Source organism: Hyperoodon ampullatus (assembly GCF_949752795.1).
Source record: "Hyperoodon ampullatus genome assembly, chromosome: 19".
NCBI classification, from domain to species: Eukaryota; Metazoa; Chordata; class Mammalia; order Artiodactyla; family Ziphiidae; genus Hyperoodon; species Hyperoodon ampullatus.
Genome location: NC_136932.1, coordinates 55774828 through 55796922, shown reverse-complemented (window position 1 = coordinate 55796922; position 22095 = coordinate 55774828). Strand labels below are relative to the sequence as shown.

Genomic DNA, 22095 nt, shown 5'->3' with positions numbered 1-22095 from the left:
TTCTGAAGGGGCATACTACCTAGTTAGTGGTTAGAATAAAAACTGTATACAATTTAATATAAGACATCAACTCTAGTGAGCAACTAACACACCTTTCCCTGTTGAAATATCAACAGGCTCTGATTGGGAGAGAGAGGGGCATATCACATCCCAGTGCCTCCAGCGTCTTCCAATTAAAGCAATGTATTTTAACTGTTCCAAAGTACTCCTCGACCCCTGAATAGGCGTCCCATTGGCCTCCGTTTGTTAGGAGTCTGCCTGTCCGCACACTTGACTTCTCCTCTGTCAGCTGCGGCCTTTTCTTACCAAAACACAATGTGTATATTTTGTTTGTTTGTTTTTTTAATTTTTTTAAAAAGTCAACTACAATGCTATATTCCATCAGGATTAGTATGCTGAGCAATATTTACATCTCCAAATATCAGGTCACAATCCCTATTATATGTTGAAGATAGAATGATAAGTTATCATATGCTTTGCATATCAGAGCTGGTATCACCTTTCCCATAGGGAATGCTGCCTGAAATTAACATATTCCCAAAGGTAAAATGCATATTCTCTGAAATGCATTTTATTATGACAATGCATGTATTTACTCATAAAAACAATAAACACAGACAATTTTACACTAGCTCTCAATCCGTGGATTTAGAACTTCAGGTTAAAATCAGCCATCCACCTTGTACACATGGGGAGAAGAGTTCTGCTAGTGTTCAGAATAAAATGATTTCTTGGGATCAAAAACAGTAATGCTGCTTTTTAATTTTGAAATGGGCTTTGCTTTTTTATGATTGGTTTTAATTCCGGCGTTTCATCTTGCCAACTACTATCCTGTTTAAGCAATGCTGTCAGCTAAAAGGAATTTCTGATTAAACTAAAGTGGTCCAGTGATAAGTGACATACACACCCTACTTTGAACAATCACAGCCAAATTGGAGAATAATGCTACTACACTATTATTAACTAATGTAATAAATCTCCCAATTTCATGGTTTACTTTTTGCTTTAATAAACTAAAAGTAAGTTGCTGGTAAATATTTACTTGAACCCATATTTTGATTTTATAATACTGTTTACCAAGGTGGTGATGTAGGCAAAGCTTGGGGTAAGAAAGGCATGCTCTCTACAGGCCTCATTGCTATATTGAGAGGGGCAGCTAACGTCATAGGCGTGGGCAGGTTCATTGGAGACGTGATCGTGACAGGGTGTGCTATATTCACTGGGGCAGTGACGGGGGTGGGGAGGTTGACTGGGGTAGTGAGTGTTAAAGGAGAGGTCATGGACAATGGACTGGTTATAGTCACAGGGTGCCCTATGTTCATTGGGCTGGTTATGTTAACTGCACTTGAAACATTTACTGGACTTCTCATGCTCATTGCAGCTGCCACTGTGACTGGGTTTGACATAGTCCCAGACGACACAGAGGACGTTATATTGAATGGAGTAGTGAGAGTCACAGGTGTCGTAGCAGCCGTGGAGGTTTGGCACAGGTTAGCAGCTTCTAAAATAAGAAGACAAAAGACTCTCAAAACAGTGAACACAATTCAGTTTCTGAATCAACTTCTTTTAATTAAAAAAGACAAACATTTAGTAAATTAAATTATAGTTTTCTACCCTGTGGTCAACAGGAAGGGAGGATCCTTCTGAGCGCAAGACTGGGGGCCAGGAATCCCAGCGTGAGAGCAGATCTCTTTTCTGATGCTGTGCCTTTCACAAGACTGAGGCAACTGGCTTAGCCTTGGTGCTTTTGGTTTGGAGTTTAGATTTACTTACCTACCTCACAGTGATGCTGGAAGATCAGGTAATTTCTGCAAGGCACTCTGGGGGGCAGAGATATCAAGTAGGGCTAAGTATTCTCACTACCACTTCCATGTAGTTCCTCTGAATTCTAAAGACTTTCCCGGGAAGAACCAAGCACCCACAGGCCAGGCTGGAAGAGCTTGTTTACACAGAGCTGGGCAGACGGTTACACCACAGAGCTGGGCAGACGGTTACACAGTAACAGATAATCAGAAAAATCTTCTCACAAGGCACACTGTAACTAGCAGAGAGAGGTGTGTGTCCTCGATGCTATGTACTCTAAAGCCTTCTCAGAGGTGAAGCCACATTCTGTTAAGGTTTTAAAAATCCATTAAGTAGGGATGGATAAACAAGCTGTTTTAATATCATCTGTTTATTTCGATCTTAGAAAAATCATTTTAGTTAAATAATCCTGTTGTTTCTGGTTGTTTCTTAACGCTGTTTAGAATGAACAAGTATCCCTCAGTAGGTTTATGCTCTCCTCCCCGCTCCCGTTTCTTCTTCTCTTTCTGAGGCTAACATAATCACCTACTTTATGCCTGGTGTCATTTAACGGTACGTATTCCACACACCACCAGCCATACCAAGGGGGACTAGCCAGGCTAGGAAACCCTGCAGTGAGCTGGGCGACCGTGGTCTTTGTTATCAGCAAAGCCTGGGCACTTCTTAAGGAAGACTTCCCTCAGAGGCGACACCCCTTACACCACCCCTCAACAAAATTCAGCACCACCTGCTGGTGTGTCAGAAAAGTGCAGTAAGAAGACAGATGGGGGTGCTGGCTGTGACTTGGCTGTCAAAACGGAGAAATGCATTTGAGACTAAAGATGGAGGTCTGCCCGCAGGCCACGCATGGTCAAATCACCTCAGGTGGACCCTTGAGTCAATGAGCAGCCCTTCCTTGATGAGCACGATGTAACCTTGGCATTGCTCCCTACTCTGTATCAGGGATTCCCAAACCTGGCTGATGATCAAAATCATTTACCTAAGGAGGCTTTTTTGAAAAAAACTGCTTCCCAGGCAATTCAGTTGTGAGATTTAGATGGAACCTGGGAAATCTATCTATCTAAAAAGCTCCTGAGATGATGAGCTGATTGTCATCCAGGTTTGGAAACTTATATTACCTTATTTAAGCCCAATATTTAAAAGGGACATGTTGATTCAAGTTCAGGTTTTCAGGTCAGGAGTCTCTTCTCCCCCCAGACGTGACATTTACTAACACGAACACAGAAGTTTCTAACATCACTGGTCGTTTCCAAAGAGATTCATGCAACAAATGGGAATACAATAGCATTTTGTTTCATGCAGGTCAGAAGATGAGCTAAACAACTGAGTCTTATTGTGCAAGCGCACTGAAATACAATACCAAACAGAAGAGTGCAGAAGAAAAGAATGAGGGAGAAAACCAACTCACTTTTGAGGTGATGGTAGCATGCTAAAAATATTCTCCTCCTGTTTTCACCAAATAAGCTTTCACTTACACGGTGGGTGTGCCATCTCCCCACCTCCCCGTCGTTTTCTTTTTAATCTAGCCCTATCCCTTTCTGTAACTTAAACACTTTTACTCTTACTTCTTCTCTGAGCAAAACATCCTTCGCAATATGCTTTCAACCCACTATGCAATTATCACGGCACATACACACATACAAATTTTTCTCCCCTACCCGCCATTCTCCACCCCTTCTCTTCATCACAAAACATTTTATCAAAATAAGGACAAATATTCATCTGGAAGATAGGAATAAGCAGCACCTGAGGCAAAGTGGAAAGCCTATCTGAACTGCTGCATTCTTTTCCTCCAGTGCCAGTAGATATATGGAAAAGCTATTCCTTTTATCTTTTTCCAAGTACAGGATGTTTAGAAGGGATCTGAGGAAGGGAATAGCTGCACTACATGAATGCAAAGGATGGAAGAAACTACACAGCAAAGGAATTACAGCAGAGCCTACATGCAGGGGATTCCTTACGAATTTAAAATAAAACAGTAAGACATGACAAGGGTGGGGAAGGAAAAATGGAATTTAGGAATCTGTCCTGTGGCTGATGATACACTGACAAAATGATTTAACTGAAATGGCTGCACAGTAGTCCAGAAGCCAAAGCTACAACTACTAAGTTAAAAAACTGTGCCGAAAACTGATACTCCAACTGCTTCTTTACAAGATATGTATCAGAGAAAAGCAAACCATTCCCAGTTTTAGTAACAATTATAGTAAAGTCACTAAGAACTGAAGTACATACATGTTAAGCTAATGCCAGCCCCAGTGACAGACTGAATTAGATTAAGGGTGAGACGGAGAAAAAAGACATCAGCATTATAGAGTCTGCAATATGTAATAAATAATACAATTCAGAAAGAACACTAAAGAGCAGAAAATAACACAGTTGTAAGAAAGTGAACTTACGTACACATAAGGATATTTCATCTACCTTTAAGAGTGGGACTATTTTAGAAACACAAAAAGGAGCCTTTAATGCATGGAGGTTGACATAAAAATGAACATAAAAAGGAACTCTGAGCGTACATAGCAAAGGACCAAATGTGGCTACAAATGTGTAACAAAATTAAGTCAAAAGAAAGAACCTGACAAGAAGTACTAAGAATTTTTATTTCCTAGTTAAAAAAAAAAAAAACTTATTTGGAAGCTTGGAAGCTTTGTTGCTAATAACTTTACCAGGTATTTCCTAGCATACAGTATATCTCCTTAAAGTGTTTCCATAAAGCTGAATTCTCTAAGCTGTGGCTGTTTTACTTTGTTACTTGGCATACTAGATAAAAAAAACACCAGCCACGCTGTGAGCGCTGGATGCCTCATCTTACCTTTCTTTCTTGCTTTGACAGCTTCTTCCCACAGTCTCAGTGTCTCTACCTGCTTCCCTGGCCAGCTCGTCACATGCTGCTGCTGCTGCTGCTGCTGCTTCTGGCTGCTGGTCTCTTCACTCATGCACGCTGCTCCAAAGACAAAGACAGAAACGCTATATTTACCTGGAAAAAGTGTGGCTACTTTTTCAAAGTTCGAACTTAGATACTTTGACTCCTCATGCCTCTATGATCTTTATCATTTGACCAGACAGTTTTTTACTATAGTACATCTTTTGTGCTGCTGTGTCTCTACTGGTCAAAATAGTTAAATTTTAAAAATCCAGAGAGCTAGGGAAAACCAACATAAAAGAATTCTTTGCTACATTAAAAAGCAAGTATCTTTTAGAATGGAACTTGGGTAATATTAGCATGGAATAATTAATGCTCATCAAAATATGTAACATACTTAGTTACCTGACCACAACGATGTACATTAAAAGTAAATTTTTGTAAAGTTAACAAAGTTTGACATGCTAGATAATAAACCCAATGTACTTACAAAGAAGCAAAACCGAATGAGATTGAAACACATTAACCATTCTTTCCCATTCACTTTTGGCCACCTATTCTGAGAATCTGATGTTTCTGCTGCATGAAGTACATATATAATAGAATACAGAATTAGGAAAACACTTTCTTCTGCTGGTCAGGGAGATCTTAGAAAAAAGCCTGCGTAAACGCAAGTATTGAATTTTATCCACAAGTCCCTGAAATAGTCTATCTTTTCAACTCTGAATTTAAGGTAAGCAAAGCATTTAAACATTCAAATGGGTACGTTATCCCTTTTCTCTATAGATTTGGGTTTGAGAAGTAAAATTATGTAACACTGCTTTTATCTTTAGGTTATGAAGGACACGTTATTAATACTATCAGGAGTTAGGGGGCACTCGTGCCTGAGAATCTTCCTATCATTAAATAACAACAGTCAAAATTGCCTGGCATAAGATGCAGCGTCCTAGGATGGCTTCTGCTGCCACAGTCCTAACACACTAAGGCTTTTTATTCAAACCCCATAGAAGAAGGGACACACTGAAAAGTAGCTGCAGGGAAATTGTGCTCTTCTAGCACGGACGTTATCAGTAGACAGTACAGGATTAAAAGCAAAATTAGTGGAGAGCGTATCATTGTTGCCTGTATACATGCACGTAAAGTGTATTTCCAACACTAATATACACCGTCCATTGATGCGTGTTTGCATCCTTTACCAACAGGAGGAAACAAGTAAGGTGAACATTAATATAGTCCTGAGAACACAGGTGAAAATATCTTCAATATATTATAAAAAAAAAATCTAGATTCCATCTATCTGAAACGCCAAAGAAATACAATTTGAAGTGTCACCTACTTTTACTGATGCCTTGTTTACATGTATTACAGTTGATACTTTGGCTCTGCCCGTGTGTCTTTAAGTGGCTGGTGATGTATGCTGCGCTCAGGAGCTTCCCACAGATGTTACAGGATACCTTGCCTTCGTGGCGTACCATGTGTGTCCGCAGTCTGTCTTTGGTGGCAAAGGCAGCAGTGCACGTCTGCATGAGGGAGGAAAACTTTTTTTAAATATAGACTATCCTGTTCTACTCATTTTAAAGTACGTTATATTCTAGGTATTACCCTACTCATGTCAGCAAGCAGACTGAGTTAGCTGAATTTTAATTGCATGTGTTACCTAGAATTGTACTCACGATAAAACACCTGGTGAATTTTAGACTCTTACATTTTGAGGGGAAGAAAAAAATATCAACAGAGTAGTGAAAAGATGTGAGCTGTAGAGTCAGTTAAACCCGGATTTAAATCCAGCTCCCTGACTCACTAAACAATGTAATACTCAGCAAGTTAGCTAGCCTATCTGAATTTACTTCATCTGTAAAGTGAAAATAATACCTACCTCACAAAATTACTGGTGGATTAAGAGCCTGGCCCAAGGCCTCATGGCAGGTAATCACTCAATGACACTAGCTTCCTTCCTCCAATTGGATTTTTCTTAGAATTCAAATCACTTACTTAATAAAATCAGTCATTAACAAAATTTAACTGAAAGGAGCACAAAAAGACTTCCAGCAAAAAACCAGAATTACTGACGCCTAACACGGTCATTTCATTTAGCAAGATTCTTAACCTTTTCATTACTACAACTTATGTCATTAGAGAATGCTCCAATTTGGCGATAGCAGACGAAAATCCAGTAAGTGGTAACATTTGGGAGAAAATTCATATTTTCTTCGATTACGGTTAAAACAACCTCAATCATCAGCCCAGGAGTTAATTTAAAGCACTTCATTCATCTATTCTTTTCAAATAAACAACGACCTTTGCAAGACAATAAATTTTTTTTCTTATAACAATAAATACTGTTGCCCAAGGAAAATGAAATGTAGCTTAACAAAAACAACATTTACATTTTTAAATGATCTTGCCTCACAGAAATAGAAGCTGTCATTTATATTTTATAAAACCAGAATTCAAATGGACCACATTTACTCAAGTCGGTGATTTTAAGACTATTCAAGAAAGGTGAGATTTGACTGGCTCAGACCTTCTGGATAATGTGCATTAAGTGCTACACTAAGGATAAGTCATTTTAACTCTTACTTGGCATTTGAAGGGTCTTTCTGTTGAATGGACATGTTTTACGTGACAGCTTAAGTGGTCAGGCCTGTGAAAGAGAGAGTTTCAACAGAAGATGTAATGGAACACACATAGAGAAATGCTACTTACTGTGATGTTTACATGCTTGGCAGACAGGGGTGGGGGACATTTTAAAGAAAGACAGCAGAATTACCAACTCCCCCACCCCCCAGTGCAAGCCTCCTTACCTCTCTCACCATAAACAAAAGTCTTAGTCCTTTACCTGTTAATTTTCTTTCCTAGTCAACACCAAATCATATTAGGTCTTGCTTCTTTACAATTACAAAATACCCAAAGTTTAGTCCTAACACTTGCCAGAGACAACTGCTACTACGTTAACTTTAAAAGCCTTTAAAAATGAAAATTAGTGAAATGTTAGGAACCACAGAAAAATGGAAAAAAACGTTCTCTTAAAAGTTTTAAGAGATTCCAAGGCCATCCCAACTTCCAGGATGTGTTTCTTTGATTTGTGCAGTGAATCTCAGGTCCAGCCACCCAAATGAACTGAAAACTAATGGTTTCGCAGTGATAAGAAGTACTGATGTGCCGAAAGAAGGCCTGAGTCCACCAAGGCACTTCTTAAATGAAATAATAAGTTAATCACTACGTCACCACTTGGCAGCCACACCGAACTGGAATTAGACCTGGAGGTGTAATACTTTATGTGTCACCAATCTCTTCTAATAACACAGGCCTGCGGATATCTATGCTCACGTAAACCTTCTAGGTCACACAGAGATCGTACTGATACCATCATGAAAAAAAAAGCAAAGCAAAATGCAGTACCTCGAGAAGCCTTTCCCACAAACACTGCAAGTATAGGGTTTGGTGATGCCTCCTTCGTGAGACCTCACATGGTAAGTCATCCGGTCCTTCCTCTTGAAGCGCTGATTACAAATAGGACACTCGAAGGGCTTTTCGTCCGAATGGGAGAGCTTGTGCCGATTGAGGTGGTACACATCTCGGAAGGCCTTCCCACACATCTCACAAGCATGGTTCTTCTTGACAGGCTTACTGGGTTTCTTGACAGACTGCGTCACGGGCATAGCTGTGGTGCTGGCACTGCTGCTGGGGTTGGTGCCCGAGGAAGATGTAGTGACTGTTGACAAGATGCCTGCAATGGTTGAGACCAACGAAGTTCGGCTGCTGTCCCCAGCGATGGTGGAGATAAGGGGAACCACCGTGGTGGGGGTTTTCTTTGGCCGGGACACCAACTTGATGCCTGTGTGGCAGGACTCGTGGCGCCTCAGGTGATAGCTGTCCCTGAAAGCTTTACTGCAGTAAGTGCACACAAAGGAAGTTTTGGGTTTTTCTTTTTTAATCCCAATGGCATCCTTCAAGGTTTCTGGAGCAGCCTGAGGTTTCTGAGTTATTGGTATTGGAAGCAATGGCTTCTGATCAGGGGGCTCCACAGCAGAGCTCAGGAGAGGCAGCAAGCTGTTCTGCGCTGCCTGCTGCTGGTGATGGGAGGCTTCGTGGGCCTAAAACCAAACATGTACACTTCAGAAGTTCAGCCCCTCACGATGACCTTCAGAATTCAACATGCTTCAGACAACAGAGACCAGAAGAAACAGTCAAGGAGCCTGTAAGCTACTCTCTGCAGCAGAGATCCAGCAACCACCTAGCTACTCTCAGAGCTCCCCACACAAAGCATCAAAATCACTGCACAGACACAAAACTTTTGCAAGCAAGTTGCTGACAGTGATCTTGCTTTCAAACAGCTGACTAAACTACACACCACCCTGGTTCATAAGGGACATACCAGCTGATGAAATGAGTCTGCATTAGTCTGTCAGTGCTGAAACCAAGTTTAAATAACCTGTCAAAAAAATTACACTCCAGACTTAACTATTTAACAGTACCTTACTGCAGTAACCCACAAGCCACACACTCACACACACACACATATAGACGTGTAAGCATCTACTTGTCTATTTTACCTAGGAAAATAGATGTCTCTCCCCTCCCATCAGAAACTCTCAGTGACCGAGGAAAGAGGCTGTTGCTAAGTAATACAAGGAATCTAGGTCTCTGAATACATATGCTAGTGGTTAAGTTTACTTTTAAAGTTTCCACTTAACTCTACTAAAAGATTTGGTTGAAATGGAATCTGCTATTAATCATCCTGGAAGGCATCTGTGAAGGCAGCCCCCAGCAAACACCTGCCAATTGTTTCTCAGTTCATTTAATCTTACACCAGAAGTCTGCAGCCTTTAGCAACACTAGTTGTTCAAACCCCAAACTCAGACTAATAAGAGAAAACAAACAAACTATAAATAATTTAAATTCCTTTCATTTTCATCTTCTTCTCGCAGTTGTAGGGCTAGTTAAAGTATTGGACATTGGCTGTTATCAAGTGCTTTTCCACTCCAAAACTGGGAGCTGGACACTGTTTGGAAATTTTCTTTAGCTGCACTGAAACCAAAATTTCATTGTGGGTCAGGTTCTTGGTATTTATGAGTAGTTACTCACTTGGTTTTGATTCTTCCAAAATTCTCCATACCTCTATACTGATAAACACTTAGGGAATGATGGGAAAAAATGCCTGAAATAGTTCTTCCTAATACGTTGTATCTGATCAACATTATTTCTGAAACTCTTGACAGCGAGCTCGAGCCCCTATGCTTGAGTTTTGTCATCCTAAAAGGATACACGCACTCAGAGGTAAGAGTTCCAAATATTTCAAGCATACAGTGTCCTAGGAAGGGCCCATCCCATCATCTCAGACACTCTAAACACTTATTTACCCTTTTCACCCTGTAATCTAAGTTCTACATCACACTCCATTAAGTAAAAAAAATATGGAGACACACAGACACACTCACACAGGGCTCCTCTCCTGACGAATAAGAACATCTACCACACACAGCTCCATGTTCACTTGATAGCAGCACAACAGCTAAGCCTAGAACCAGACTTCCCTAAATCACCAGGAGGTGTCATATCCAGAGTTAACCACTTTCAATTCAACAATTTTGACTGAATCTTCCTTTGAGTCCTGGAAGTACTCATAGAAATTGTGTGCTTACTTACGAGTATCTTTCTGGACTTAGTGCTCATACTGAATTACAGTCCACTTTTAATTTAATTTATGGAGCTCCTGTAACTGTCAGGGTCTACCCAAGTGACTTCAGTATAAACTTTATAGAATTTGGACTCTAATCTTACCCCCTTTCCAACCTGGCTGTAGGATGCCCAAGCTTCCGTACAGTATACAAACGGTTAATAGCTGAAGATAGCTCAAGATATACAATTTCAAAGGCTAACAGATCAGATAATAGGGAAAGCAAATCTTCTGGACAAAGTTCAGACTTACAGTGTTTAGAGGCATTTTTCAATTCTAAACAACCATTAGTTCGATGCAGTACTAAAAGCACTTACTGCCATTTTACCAATTCAGATGTCTGTGGCAACATAAGGTATTTTTACAGCATTGCTGAAGCTCACTCTCACAGGAGGGTCACACCAGGTCCCTGCTTCTCGGGTGAAATGCTGTAGAATGCCTCGCCCACTACGGGAATCACTCTCTGAGGATTCCTAGGATCCCCACACTTGTATATGAAGCCTTCTAAGAGGGGAACTGGGTTTTCCCAACTCGTTCTCTGAGGGAGAGACACAGTAAAGTAACGACCATGGCCTCTGCCTTCAGTTACGTGATGTTTAAAAATATATAACTTCTGGGTAGACTTTTACTTGACTAGCATCATCAAACCAAAGTTTTAATTTTATCTCCCATCTCTTTCAACTGCAAGGCTTTTTTTTAACCCTGCCCAAGCTTTCCTCTTCTGGGGCTGGCAAAAAAACAAAACAGAAATGTTATTTCATCACCCAGGGTGGTAGGATACGGCACCATGAAATCTCCAGTGCCAGAGGGTAAAAGATTTTGTTCTGAAGGAAACTGGCCTCAGTGAGTCATATCTTGAATGTCCTGTTAGGAGAATCATCCATCAAACACTTTAACAGATATGGCTTTCACGTTCCACCAGGTTATTTGGAAAGCAAGCAGGGGTTAAATTGTTTTAAAATATAAATTCAACAGGATGCTCCAGGAAACAAATGAGAGAGTTTAACTCTCCATTTCCCCAGTGAAAATTACTTAAAACTGGAACTGAGTAAGTCTATTCATACCTTTCCAGAGAAAAGACTGAAATATTCTCTTTACCCATTCAACTGTCCTCGGCTCTAAATTATAAGTTTTCCAACAATTTGCACTGCACACATTGCCAAGCCCAGGATCAAATATTAGCTTTCACACTTCTCCATCAGGTGGAAAAAAAGATTTTAATAGCTGAAAAAAATTAAATAATACAAAATCTAATTAAAAAGTTGATCATTAAATGCTTGGCATTTGCTTTCCCCAGGAAAAGAATAATAAAAGTATTCCAAATGATTTTTCAACTAGTTTTCCAAAAATTAGTTACGGGATTTTTCCTTTACATAAAGAACTCTCGTTTTTTTTCAATCTCCACTGACAGCACGTTTAATATGGTAAATCTAAATCATTCCTCATGTGAAAAATCACTGCAGTGGCCCATTAATCCCATATTTTAAAATGACCACTTGAAAGCTTTTTCTAGAGAGGGCATTTGCCACCTTTACACCAACCTGGATGCAAGCTAGTTATGTATCATTTTTTTCCAATGCATTTTTAAGTTGACTTATCACATTATCAAGCTCATCAAAGCACTTGTTAAAACAATACTAGATCACAATAAGGGCCAAGTTAGTGAATTCCGTAATTTTGGGTATGTTCAATTTTAAGAAGCCCGAATATATTTCAATTACTTAAAAATCAAATTACTCACATTCGAAAGAACATGTCTTAAAACAATAAACCATCTCTACACAGTAGGCACTGTTTGAATTATCCAGTTCCTTATATTAACTCCACTGGGATGGGTCCAGTGGCTGGGGGGATTTTTTTTGAAAATTCTGCATCCGTTCCTCGTTAGTTCCAAAAGCTCTCAAGCGCCCAAGCTACGTGTTTGGGATTTCACGAAGTTATTCAAAGAAGGACAATAACTCAAGAGAGGCGGGAAGAACGCACTTAAAGTGACGAGCTTCCTAACCTCCGGTTCCTAAGTTTCCCCGTGAGCTCATTACTACTGCCCATTAAGTGCTTCGTTTTCAAACAGAAACGAAGCGGGGAAAAAATAAGTTCTAGGTCTTCCAAATAGGGGTCCCCACCTCAGATGGGCGGGCAAGGGGACTGCCAACGCATCGGCTACAGTCACCTTCAAGTTTCTTGCAAAAAGTGAAGACCAACACCCCACGAATGACTCATCTGGGGGCTCTGTAAGCGGACTTTGTTTGCTCTCCCCACTGGCCGTCTCCCCCACTTAGTTGGAGAAAACGCTGAAGGTGGGACGAGAGAGAAGCGCGCCCCAGGAGAAGGTGGGGCCTCCCGGAGTCCCGGCGCCCCCGCCCCCCCACCCCCGGCCGGGGGATTCCCCGGGCTGAATGGGACGGCGGGAGAGCTGGACAGAGGGAGAGGGTGTCAGCTGCCAAGGCTCGGCACAGGCTTGGGAATGAAAACACGTAAATCCAACGAAAAAGTTTGGCGAGGGGATACGCGTTTCCAACGCCCCCCAACTGGGTAAACATGAGGGGGGCGGCGGGAAGGGGGAGTGGCGGGGAGCCCAAGGATACCCGCTATTCGCGGGGACTCGAGCGGGGGGGCTTGTCAGAAAGTCAACATACACGCACAAAAAGAGGACAGGGAGGTGAAAAGAACGGAGAGCGAGCGGACAGACGGATGAAGTGGGGGGGAGTGAGCAGGACCCGGGGAGCCCCCTCAGCCCACGGTGCGGGCCCGGGCCCGGCGCGCCGTGGCCGAGCGGACCGCGCTATCCAGCGGCCCGGCGCCCTCCTTTCTCTGGGCCGCGGGTGGTGACAGCGACCGGCCTCCTCCCTTCCCCTTCAGGGCGGGAGGGAAGGGTGTGTGTGTGTGTGTGTGTGTGTGTGTGTGTGTGTGTGCGCGCGCGCGCGTGTGTGTGCTGGGGGGGCCCGGGGGTCACCCCGAGGCCTGCTCTCTTCCCCGCACCCCGTGAGGCCGCCTCCTTTCACCTCAGCAGCCCCGCTCCGCCGAGGCGGGCGGGCGGAAAAACAAAGGGGGATTAAGGCCGGGCCGGAGAGCGGAGCCGGGAGGGAGGGGAGGAGGAGCGCCCGCCCGCCAGCCCCGGGCCCGGCCCCCCTGTCCCCCCCGTGTCCCCCCCGGGGGGGGGCCCCCCGTACCTGGAACAGGAACGCGGTCCAGTTGGCCTCCATGGCTGCAGCGGCCGACCCCCCTCCTCCCCACTCCCCCCGCTCGGGGAGCCTCCTCAGGCGGAGGAGGCGACAACAAAGCGGCGGCGGCGGCGGCGGCGGCAGCGGCAGCGGCGGCTCCTCAACATGGCAGCGCCGAGCGCGGCCACTTCCGGTAACCTCCGGGACGCACCACCGCCGCGGCGAGCGCGGGCGGGGGGGGAGCCCCGACCCGGCCGCCGCCGCCCCCAGTGGCCCGGACCCCTCCCGGGCGTCCCCGCGGCCCGCTCGCCGCCTCGGAGCTCAGCCAGTGCCCGCGGGCGGTGGGGTCAGGGCCCCCGCGGGGGGGCTGGGGTGGGGCCGGGGGCGGGGATGGGGCGCGGCGTCCCCCCCCGCGGGGGTGTGTGGTGCTGCGGTCCGTGGCTCAGGCAGCTGGAACAGGGGGAGCTCAGGAGAGAAGATGGAGGACGCCAGGGTCTGGCGCTGGCTCGCTGGGCACGGCCGGGCCGGCTCCCGTGACTCAAGCCCGGTGCCCGGCAGCATCGCGTCCCTCTCAGGCCCTCGGCGGAAGGCACAGGCCACGGTGGCCCCCGGGCTCTTCAGTCCCTTTCGCGCAGCACAGCCCCCACCTCCAAACTGGGGGAAGCCCCTTCGACTTGGCGTGTCTTTCCCCTCTGGTATTTCATTCCAGCGAAACCTTCCGCACTCTTGCTGGATACGCATCTACCTCTGAGTGGCCTTCCATCTCAAGCAGGGAATCCCACTGGGGTGCAGCCTCAGATCCTCCCCGTGCGGAGGGAAACACTTCCCACGCGTAGAGGTGTCGTTGCTGGGTTATTCTTGGGTGAAGGGCTGAGCTTCCCCATCCTCTTCTTTAACTCCAGATGTGATGTGAAATTCTACCGAACACACCCCTCTCCCGCCAACAAAAATATTGTTTTTAATTAAAGAGAAAGTACAGACAAAAAATTGTTTTAGTGCTTTAGTGCAGTCTACTTCCTCACCCCCCAAAACAAGAATCGAACTTCTGGTTGGACAGCGTCAGTTGTCACTGAGGTGACCCCAGCCTCCGTTTGCAGTTCCAGGTCTTCCGTGTAGGCGTCACTGCTACTGGAACTTTGTATGATGATGCCCTGAACATTTTCTATCAAAGACAAGCTGTTATTAAACAAGTGCCTCGAGTCCAAGAAGTCTCCTGTGGCGGGAAATGAGGAGGCAGCCTCTATCAGTGACATTTTTGTAAACTCTGGCTTTAAAAAATTCCACAGATGGTCACATTATTTCAAGGCTTCAACCTCTTTCACAACCGACTGTCCCTTATCTCATTCCCTCCATTTATTCCTCTTAAATCACATTCTAATCAAGGTCACCATCTCCAACTTCCCCCATACATACACAATAAAAAATAATATGGTTGAAGAATTCTATTGGTAGAAGAAACTGAAGAGGTATAGTAATTTGACAGTCTGTGTTTCCTTTCCATCGACTACACATATATACCCCCTTCCCACACTTTCCTTCCCTCAGTCACCAGAATGAAGGGGCTGGCAAACGTTGGTCTGGTTCCTTTTAGAGTTGATTCCCTACTGGACACTGCCTGGAGGCCTTGGGAACGAATGAGAAGTTCTGCAGTTTGGATCAGTGGCAGAAGCAGGTAACGCATCAGGGAACCAGTCAGCCTAAGACAGGAGGGGACAGAAAATGATGAATAGTTTCTGATTACATTCCTCAGCTCAACTGCTACAGTGGCCCCTATGTCTCCTATAAATGTCCATTAGTCTCTTCTGGAAAGAGAAATAAAATGGTTCAGGAAGCCTAAGTTTATATATACATACAAGATAAGGAGAGAACTAAGATGTAAACCTAAGGAATCAACTGGGTAAACTAAAACCTTTTTGCTCTGACCTCGGACACTTCGTATTCTTTTGTTTTCATTCAGTGAATGCACCTTCTTTCCTGTTTTAATGCATTCACTTCGAGGTCTCTGTAATACATCTCCTCAGTCTTTCCCCTTCCCTGTATAGCCTCTCCTACTTTGCTGCCTTTCAAACTGTGGTGAAAATGAAGTTTCAGGATTATAAGACTAGTACTTGATGAAGACCATTTTTCTACTGACAATATTGCCGCACTCTCTTGAACTTCTTTTCCCAGGAACTAGAAAACCTTTCTCTAGCAGTCCTTCTCACAACCTCTGGAGAGGGGTCTCCCCACTACCACAAAATAGAGGTCAAGTAAAAATAGGCCAGTTCTCATTACTGAAGAGCTGGGATTCAGAAGTATCACTTTTCTTGAGGTAAATGGCTAATTTTTATCTCTATCCATGAGATGAAACCAGAATTCCTGACTGCTCCGAATTTTCTTTCCCATTAAAAAGAAAAATTAACAATCTTTTAAATTCAGATGAAATTTTAAATCTTAGGATATTTTCCAGAGAAAATATCCAAAAGTTTGGAATGAGTACTCAAAAACGATCAGCTCCAACTGTTTTGAGGAATATAATGAAATTAGGAAGATCAAAGATTCCATTCTTAGGACAGAAAAAATCCTTAACCACAAACAAAATAACCCCTCCTCAAGCCTGCTCCCACAGACTATACTGGGGTCCAATGAAAACACTAGCAATGTCTGAAGACAATAAATTCATATTGATTATTGTAAACAACTTTCAGTGAATGAATCAATGGTGTTACCTCCAGTTATGACGTATAACTGAAATGTCTGGTGTCTAAGCCAAAAAATAAATGTGCCTACATCCACCCAAATAAAATTCAGATTCCCTCCCCACCCTGTTCAGGTTCTTCTTTCCCATCTCCCCTGCCCCAGTGTGTATAACCTGTGACTTAATCTTTTAGGGCCTCAGTTTCCTCATCTGGAGAATGAGGACAAAATAAATACCTATCTCCCAGAGACAGGACTGTGGATTAAATGAGAAATGTGTATAAAAAGCTTAGAGCATTTCCTGGAATATAACAGGTGCTAAGTAGATGTTTTTATTGGTGCTACTGAGTCAGGTTCTAGATTAATTCTGGGGCTAGGAACTCTGCATTAAGAGCTCTGAGCCAGTTCTTACTTTCTGTCAAAGTAACAGGTTTTCCCCCATGCCCCATCCCCCTCTCCTTTGAAGAGCCCTAAGGTAAAGGGCCAAAAGGCTAAGGACACATGACAAAGGAAGAAACCTACCAAGATCAGCATTTACAAGGACAACTTTTAGCAAACATTAGAAAGTAACAGGATATTCCCTTCCCATTTTGGAAAGGATTTTAAAATCCTGTGAGTACATTAAGGATTAAGATTAGATGCAGAATCCTAGGCATAGAAACCATCTCTGCTATTGTCAATTACCCTTCCCAAGAAAGACTAATCAACAAACCAAAACCAAATCAAATCCAAAACTGTCCGTAGAGACTATCTAGTTAGAAGCAGCTTCAAATTGGCAATTAATGAACAAACTCTTCATGCAAGAAAGCTGGAACTGACAATGAACAGATCTACTAGTAAAAAGCAAGACTGCAATATTTAGAAATACCAAAAACATTGGCCAGAGAGAAATGTTACCCTGCATTACCAGCCTCAGTGTAATCGGGGAGAATGGACACACACCCTACCAGACCAAAGGCAACAACTCACGCCCTCCACCCCCCGCCCAAAAAAGAGACAAAAACAAGCCTCTCTGGGAGGAAAGCAGAAGTAATCTCCCCACCCCACCTCCCCACACTAAGGGCTTAAGCCTCTTGCCTGTGGCCCATGTGGCCAGAAGCTGGGTTTGTGTTTCAATTCTACCACCTAAAGTGTCATCACTAGTTTATTTCTGTTTTAACTGGTAAGGTGAGGAAGGGGAAACAATGAAGAATTTTTTTCCCCTAAATACCTATTTAAGTTCCTTGACAGCTGGAACACAGTCACAGAGAACAAAGGGACAGGGAACAAACCTACCCATTTTCCTAGTAGACATTTAGTTTAACTGGTAGTTGAGGGTCCTTAAACACTCTATTGTTTGTAAGAAGGGCCATATAGCCAAGACGCCCAAAACATATCCAAAGCCATGGAAACACATTTATCACCTTAACTCTTTTTGAAAGAAGCTGCCAGAAATAAATGCTTAACCTATCAGTTTCTTCCACAAAGCATTTGAGTAGAAATACCTTCCGTCTTACAACTCCTGAATGGCTGACAGAGGACATCCAACAAATAGCAAGCAAAACAGCATAGGACACAAGAAGGAAAGAAACTAAGATAGGTCAAAAATACACCAAGTAAGAAATTCAATACAACTGGAAAACATACTCTCAGGCACCAACATTACTCCTTTGGACACCTGTTCCTCCCTGGCCTCAGATGCCCCAAGTCCAGGGTAATGGCTGAGCTTGAAAAAAAGTTGCCACTTATCAGGTCATGCAAACTTCGTGGGCCTTAACCAACAACTATAAAGCTTAATTAGGGCTTCCCTGGTGGCGCAGTGGTTGAGAGTCCGCCTGCCGATGCAGGGGACGCGGGTTCGTGCCCCGGTCCGGGAAGATCCCACATGCCGCGGAGCGGCTGGGGCCGTGAGCCATGGCCGCTGGGCCTGCACGTCCGGAGCCCGTGCCCCGCAACGGGAGAGGCCACAACAGTGAGAGGCCCACGGACCGCAAAAAAAGCTTAGTTCAGTTACATCATGCTAATAGTCAAAAACATAAATTAAATCCTTACATAAGCAGTTATTTTGGTACAGAGAAAAAGCTCTTTTCAGTGGTTATAGCCTCCACCCCAAATATATTCCACTGGTTAAAAGAGGGATGTAATGACACTAAATAGCATTGTGCTAGTAGCCATCTGCATTACCAGGAAAATGATTCATTTGCAAAAACAAATAAAAAAATAAAAGTTAGTGCTTGTTAATGCCTGTCCAGATGTTCTTGTGAAGCGTGGGGCAGGGCAAAAACATACATGTATCAAGTGAAACTCTTCACCCAAACTCCCAACAGAAACACCTCTTCAATTTCTTCTTCATTATCAGACTTGAGGATAGTCCAGAGTTCACATAGGGTTCTGTTTCTCAGAAGTCTCCAAAGAGTTACCATATTAACACATGCAGATCTTATGGCTCCCTCTTTCTGAGTTGGTGCTCCTTCCTCTCCCTTTCATTGGCCTAGATTAAAAAAAAAAGCCTCATTGGGTCAATATGATCTTCGACCGAGGATCCCTCCATTCCTGGTAGTGAAGGAAACAGGAAATAATGAAACAAGTGTTGAGGAACCTATGCACTATGTTCCTTGGGTGAGGGACGTGAACAGTGGTGACCTAAGACACTGATGTGACATCACAAGACTAGTTAGACTAAGCTTTAGGTAGGCTGCTCCATGCTAGGCAGCAATGCCAAGAGATGGCAACACAAGGCCAGAAGAGCATAAGATCTGGCTAAGGCTCCAGGAGAGAGATCTGCTTCTTTAAGTATGTTTCTTGACTCAAAAGTCTCTGAACTAGAAGATGCCTAAAGTTCTACAGTCAGTTATCTGATCCAGGTATACAAGCTGGTGCAGGGAACCTGGCAAGCTGGTTGTTAAAGCTCTACACAGGGAAAACAGCTGTACTCAGCATTTACTCCTTAAGCTGGGGAATAAAACATCAAGCTTACCAGCTATACACAAATACTACTTGAAGCATTTCACCCTTGGTTGCCTGAGAGCAGTGGCAGTAAACTCTTTGCTAGACCTGAAGAAAAAGGACCACGATTCCTAGATTTTGACTTGATGAACCATTTACTATGGTACACAGGGAAGATGGGTCAGATTCAGAGAATCTAGATTTTTTTTCTGAAGTAATTTTAGTCTCTTTAACAAAGCACACATGGCTCTACTCAACTAGTTGACAGAATTAGCCCTTTACCCCCAAGGCCTGACACTGTCCTCTGCTTTCTGTTTTACTGACTTTACCTAAGTCACCCCCAACTCCCCAGCTCCCAGTTGCTTCCTCTTATTTTTCCAGCTTCCTTGCCCCCCCACCCAACCTCTCATTTCACTTTCTCTCCCCTTTCATTCAGCAGCGAATGCTGAGAGCGCAGATGGCAAGTACTCAATTCAAGCCGGTGAAAATGCTCCCTGAGCATCAGGTACAAGGCAGTCCCAGAAACAGGAATCCTGGGGGTTGCGATACACACTATCTCTGCCTTTTACTGATTTACACTTTAGATGGGAAAGGCATAATATGCTTATTCTTCACATATGGAAGAATATCTTCAGACCAATTTATTAAAACTAAATTTGTTAAATAGTTTATTATTTAAATTAGTTATACTTGGTTATGTTTCTCAGTGACAAGAGGATTTTTTTTGTTTGCATTAGAATTGACAACTTTTATTCCTAAAGTAATTTGTCCAGGACCTAAATAGTACATTTAGCAAAACTCATGAAGCCTTAGGAATCCCCCATATATGTCCTATACAAAAGTTCATTTCGCTAAGATCAGTTACTCTGATCACTTAAGCAGAGCATATGGAAGGATCCAAGTTGGTACTACAATCTGTGTTTAGCCCTCTCCCCAGAGAAGAGCTGCAAAAACTGAAAGGAAACCTTGACTACTAGAGGTAGGTTTGGGATTTGTTCCACAGTGACCTTAAAACTGCAGGAATCTGGGGATGGAAACTTACCTAGGGAAACAGGGAGGGGAGAGGGAAAAGGGCACCCCCAAGTCCAAGAGCTCCAATCAGTAAAGTTTAGTCTCTCCTGGTGGCTCTAAGAGCCCTGGTAAACACCTGGTCCTAGAGATATTGCACGGATGATACCTAAAGAGAATCAACAGATACAGACCAAATTCAGGCTGTGCTAATTCCAAACTAGAATGACATACTCAAGGTTTTGAAAGGCCAGCCGGGACACCCCAGGGACTAACTTCCTAGCTCATAATGGATTCTAAGCAATTTGAAGACAAAACAAAGACCTCCTAATGTGGATTCTCTCCTTAGAAAAATGGCTCATGAGTAGCACTATGCCATAACTATTATCCGATTTCGGTAAACAAATATTTATCAAGCATCTATTAAACGCCAGGAACTGTACTAGTCAGTCACTGGAATACTTTTAAGAACCTCCTCCAGTAGAAAAATCAAAACTTGAAAAGAAATAATTACAGAACGGTTAGACGCTTATACAAAGTGCTTATAAGATCACTGGGAAGGAAAATTTTAAAGGGGCTACTTGCTCTAATACTAAATGAGACCGCACCTCATTGGTTCTCATGTGATAGCTTTGACACTGAAGATTGTCATCTAAGGTTGCTGAATATCAAAACTAATGCTTAAGAGGCTGTACGCTCAGGGCTACGTAGAATCCAGACTGTTACTGCAAACTGGAAAGTGGGAAGTCACCATGCATTGGCTTTTAAAACTGGTAAAGTAATTCAGTCGTTTTGTGTATCTATTTTGCTAATACAAATTTGTGTAAGTGTATACTCAGCTAACAAAACAAATGCATGTTTATAAACATCTGCCCATTCTCAGAATCTTTTCTATGCTACTGTCTTTCGGGCTGCTGCCTAATAAGAGTGACTGGCCAGGCTCTGGCCACTGTCTGACCTGCTATCCTTCTGTGGGGCCAGCCTGACCAGAGGGGGTCAAAAGCTTCTCTGATGCTAGCTGTGCACTGCACACTGGAAAGACCCACTTTCTTGCTGCTGGGCTCTGGGCCACGGCCACTCTGACAAGATGAACACCAGCTTCGAAACAGCCCCCATCAACTCGGATAAGAACATGGATCAAAGACAGCACCATGGGACACCCTGGTGGCATCAGGTGGACATTACAGGTGGTGATCACTTAGGTCAAAGACTTATTTATCTTCCCCCCGCCAACAACCTCCCCGCTGGAAAGAGGCTGTCTTTAAAAAAAAAAAAAAAAAGCAATGTAGTAATAAAATAAACAGGAATTTGTCACTAGAAAACATATTCAATTTCTGGGCCTGTCACTTTAACATCTCTGAGCCTATTTCCTCAAACCCCAAAGTAAGGCTAATAACATCTGAGAATTAAAAGGAGTCAAAGCACTTCATAAAACAACTACTTCCATTGAGAATGATGAAGTATTTGTCCTATGTCCTTGCATTTTTCCCTCCAAATTTTCCATGAAGAAGGTAGAAGGGGCATGAACCCTTTAAGTCACTCTGGAAATAAGCCCCATCTGATTGGAGGACCAAACTGCGTATCAGAGCTAAGCTATGCAGTCCACCTGCCAAGGATTTCATGAACATACTTATTTACCCATGCACATTTATTAAGGTGTGTATGTACTAACATACTGAGTATCTTGGAAAAAGTGTCTAAAAGTTATTAACATAGTCTTCGCTCTCTAAGAGTTTGCCATGTAGCTGGGGGAAATAAAACATACATGAGACAACTAGACAACAACTCAATAGCAACATGCAAGTGTATGCACTATGTGACATTAAGTATGGTGAAGAAAAGCAAAGGAAAAATACAGTGCAATTCGTCCAAGAATGCTTTTGTCTTTAGCTGATCATGAAGGAGTGGAAGAATTTTTAATGGCACAAGGAATGTGGGTGCTTGTTAAGACCTGTGGGTGTCTGCTAAATGTCTGC

At 43.3% G+C, this 22095-nt stretch overlaps 1 protein-coding gene across 3 annotated transcripts; it reads right to left on the bottom strand.

Moving 5' to 3' along the window:
* Positions 1-1073: 1073 nt before the first annotated feature.
* Positions 1074-13552, bottom strand: VEZF1 (vascular endothelial zinc finger 1; the record flags this gene model as incomplete). 3 transcript variants are annotated; one of them, XM_079725371.1, is made up of 7 exons in its annotated part: positions 1074-1501; positions 2065-2109; positions 4619-4747; positions 6006-6207; positions 7250-7313; positions 8072-8766; positions 13520-13552. In XM_079725371.1, 7 exons carry the CDS (start codon positions 13550-13552, stop codon positions 1074-1076), a joined length of 1596 nt encoding a protein of 531 aa, XP_079581497.1. The 3 variants fall into 3 exon arrangements, with proteins under 3 accessions (XP_079581497.1, XP_079581498.1, XP_079581499.1); XM_079725372.1 differs by lacking the exon at positions 2065-2109; XM_079725373.1 differs by lacking the exon at positions 2065-2109 and having other exon boundaries at positions 6006-6189.
* Positions 13553-22095: the final 8543 nt, after the last annotated feature.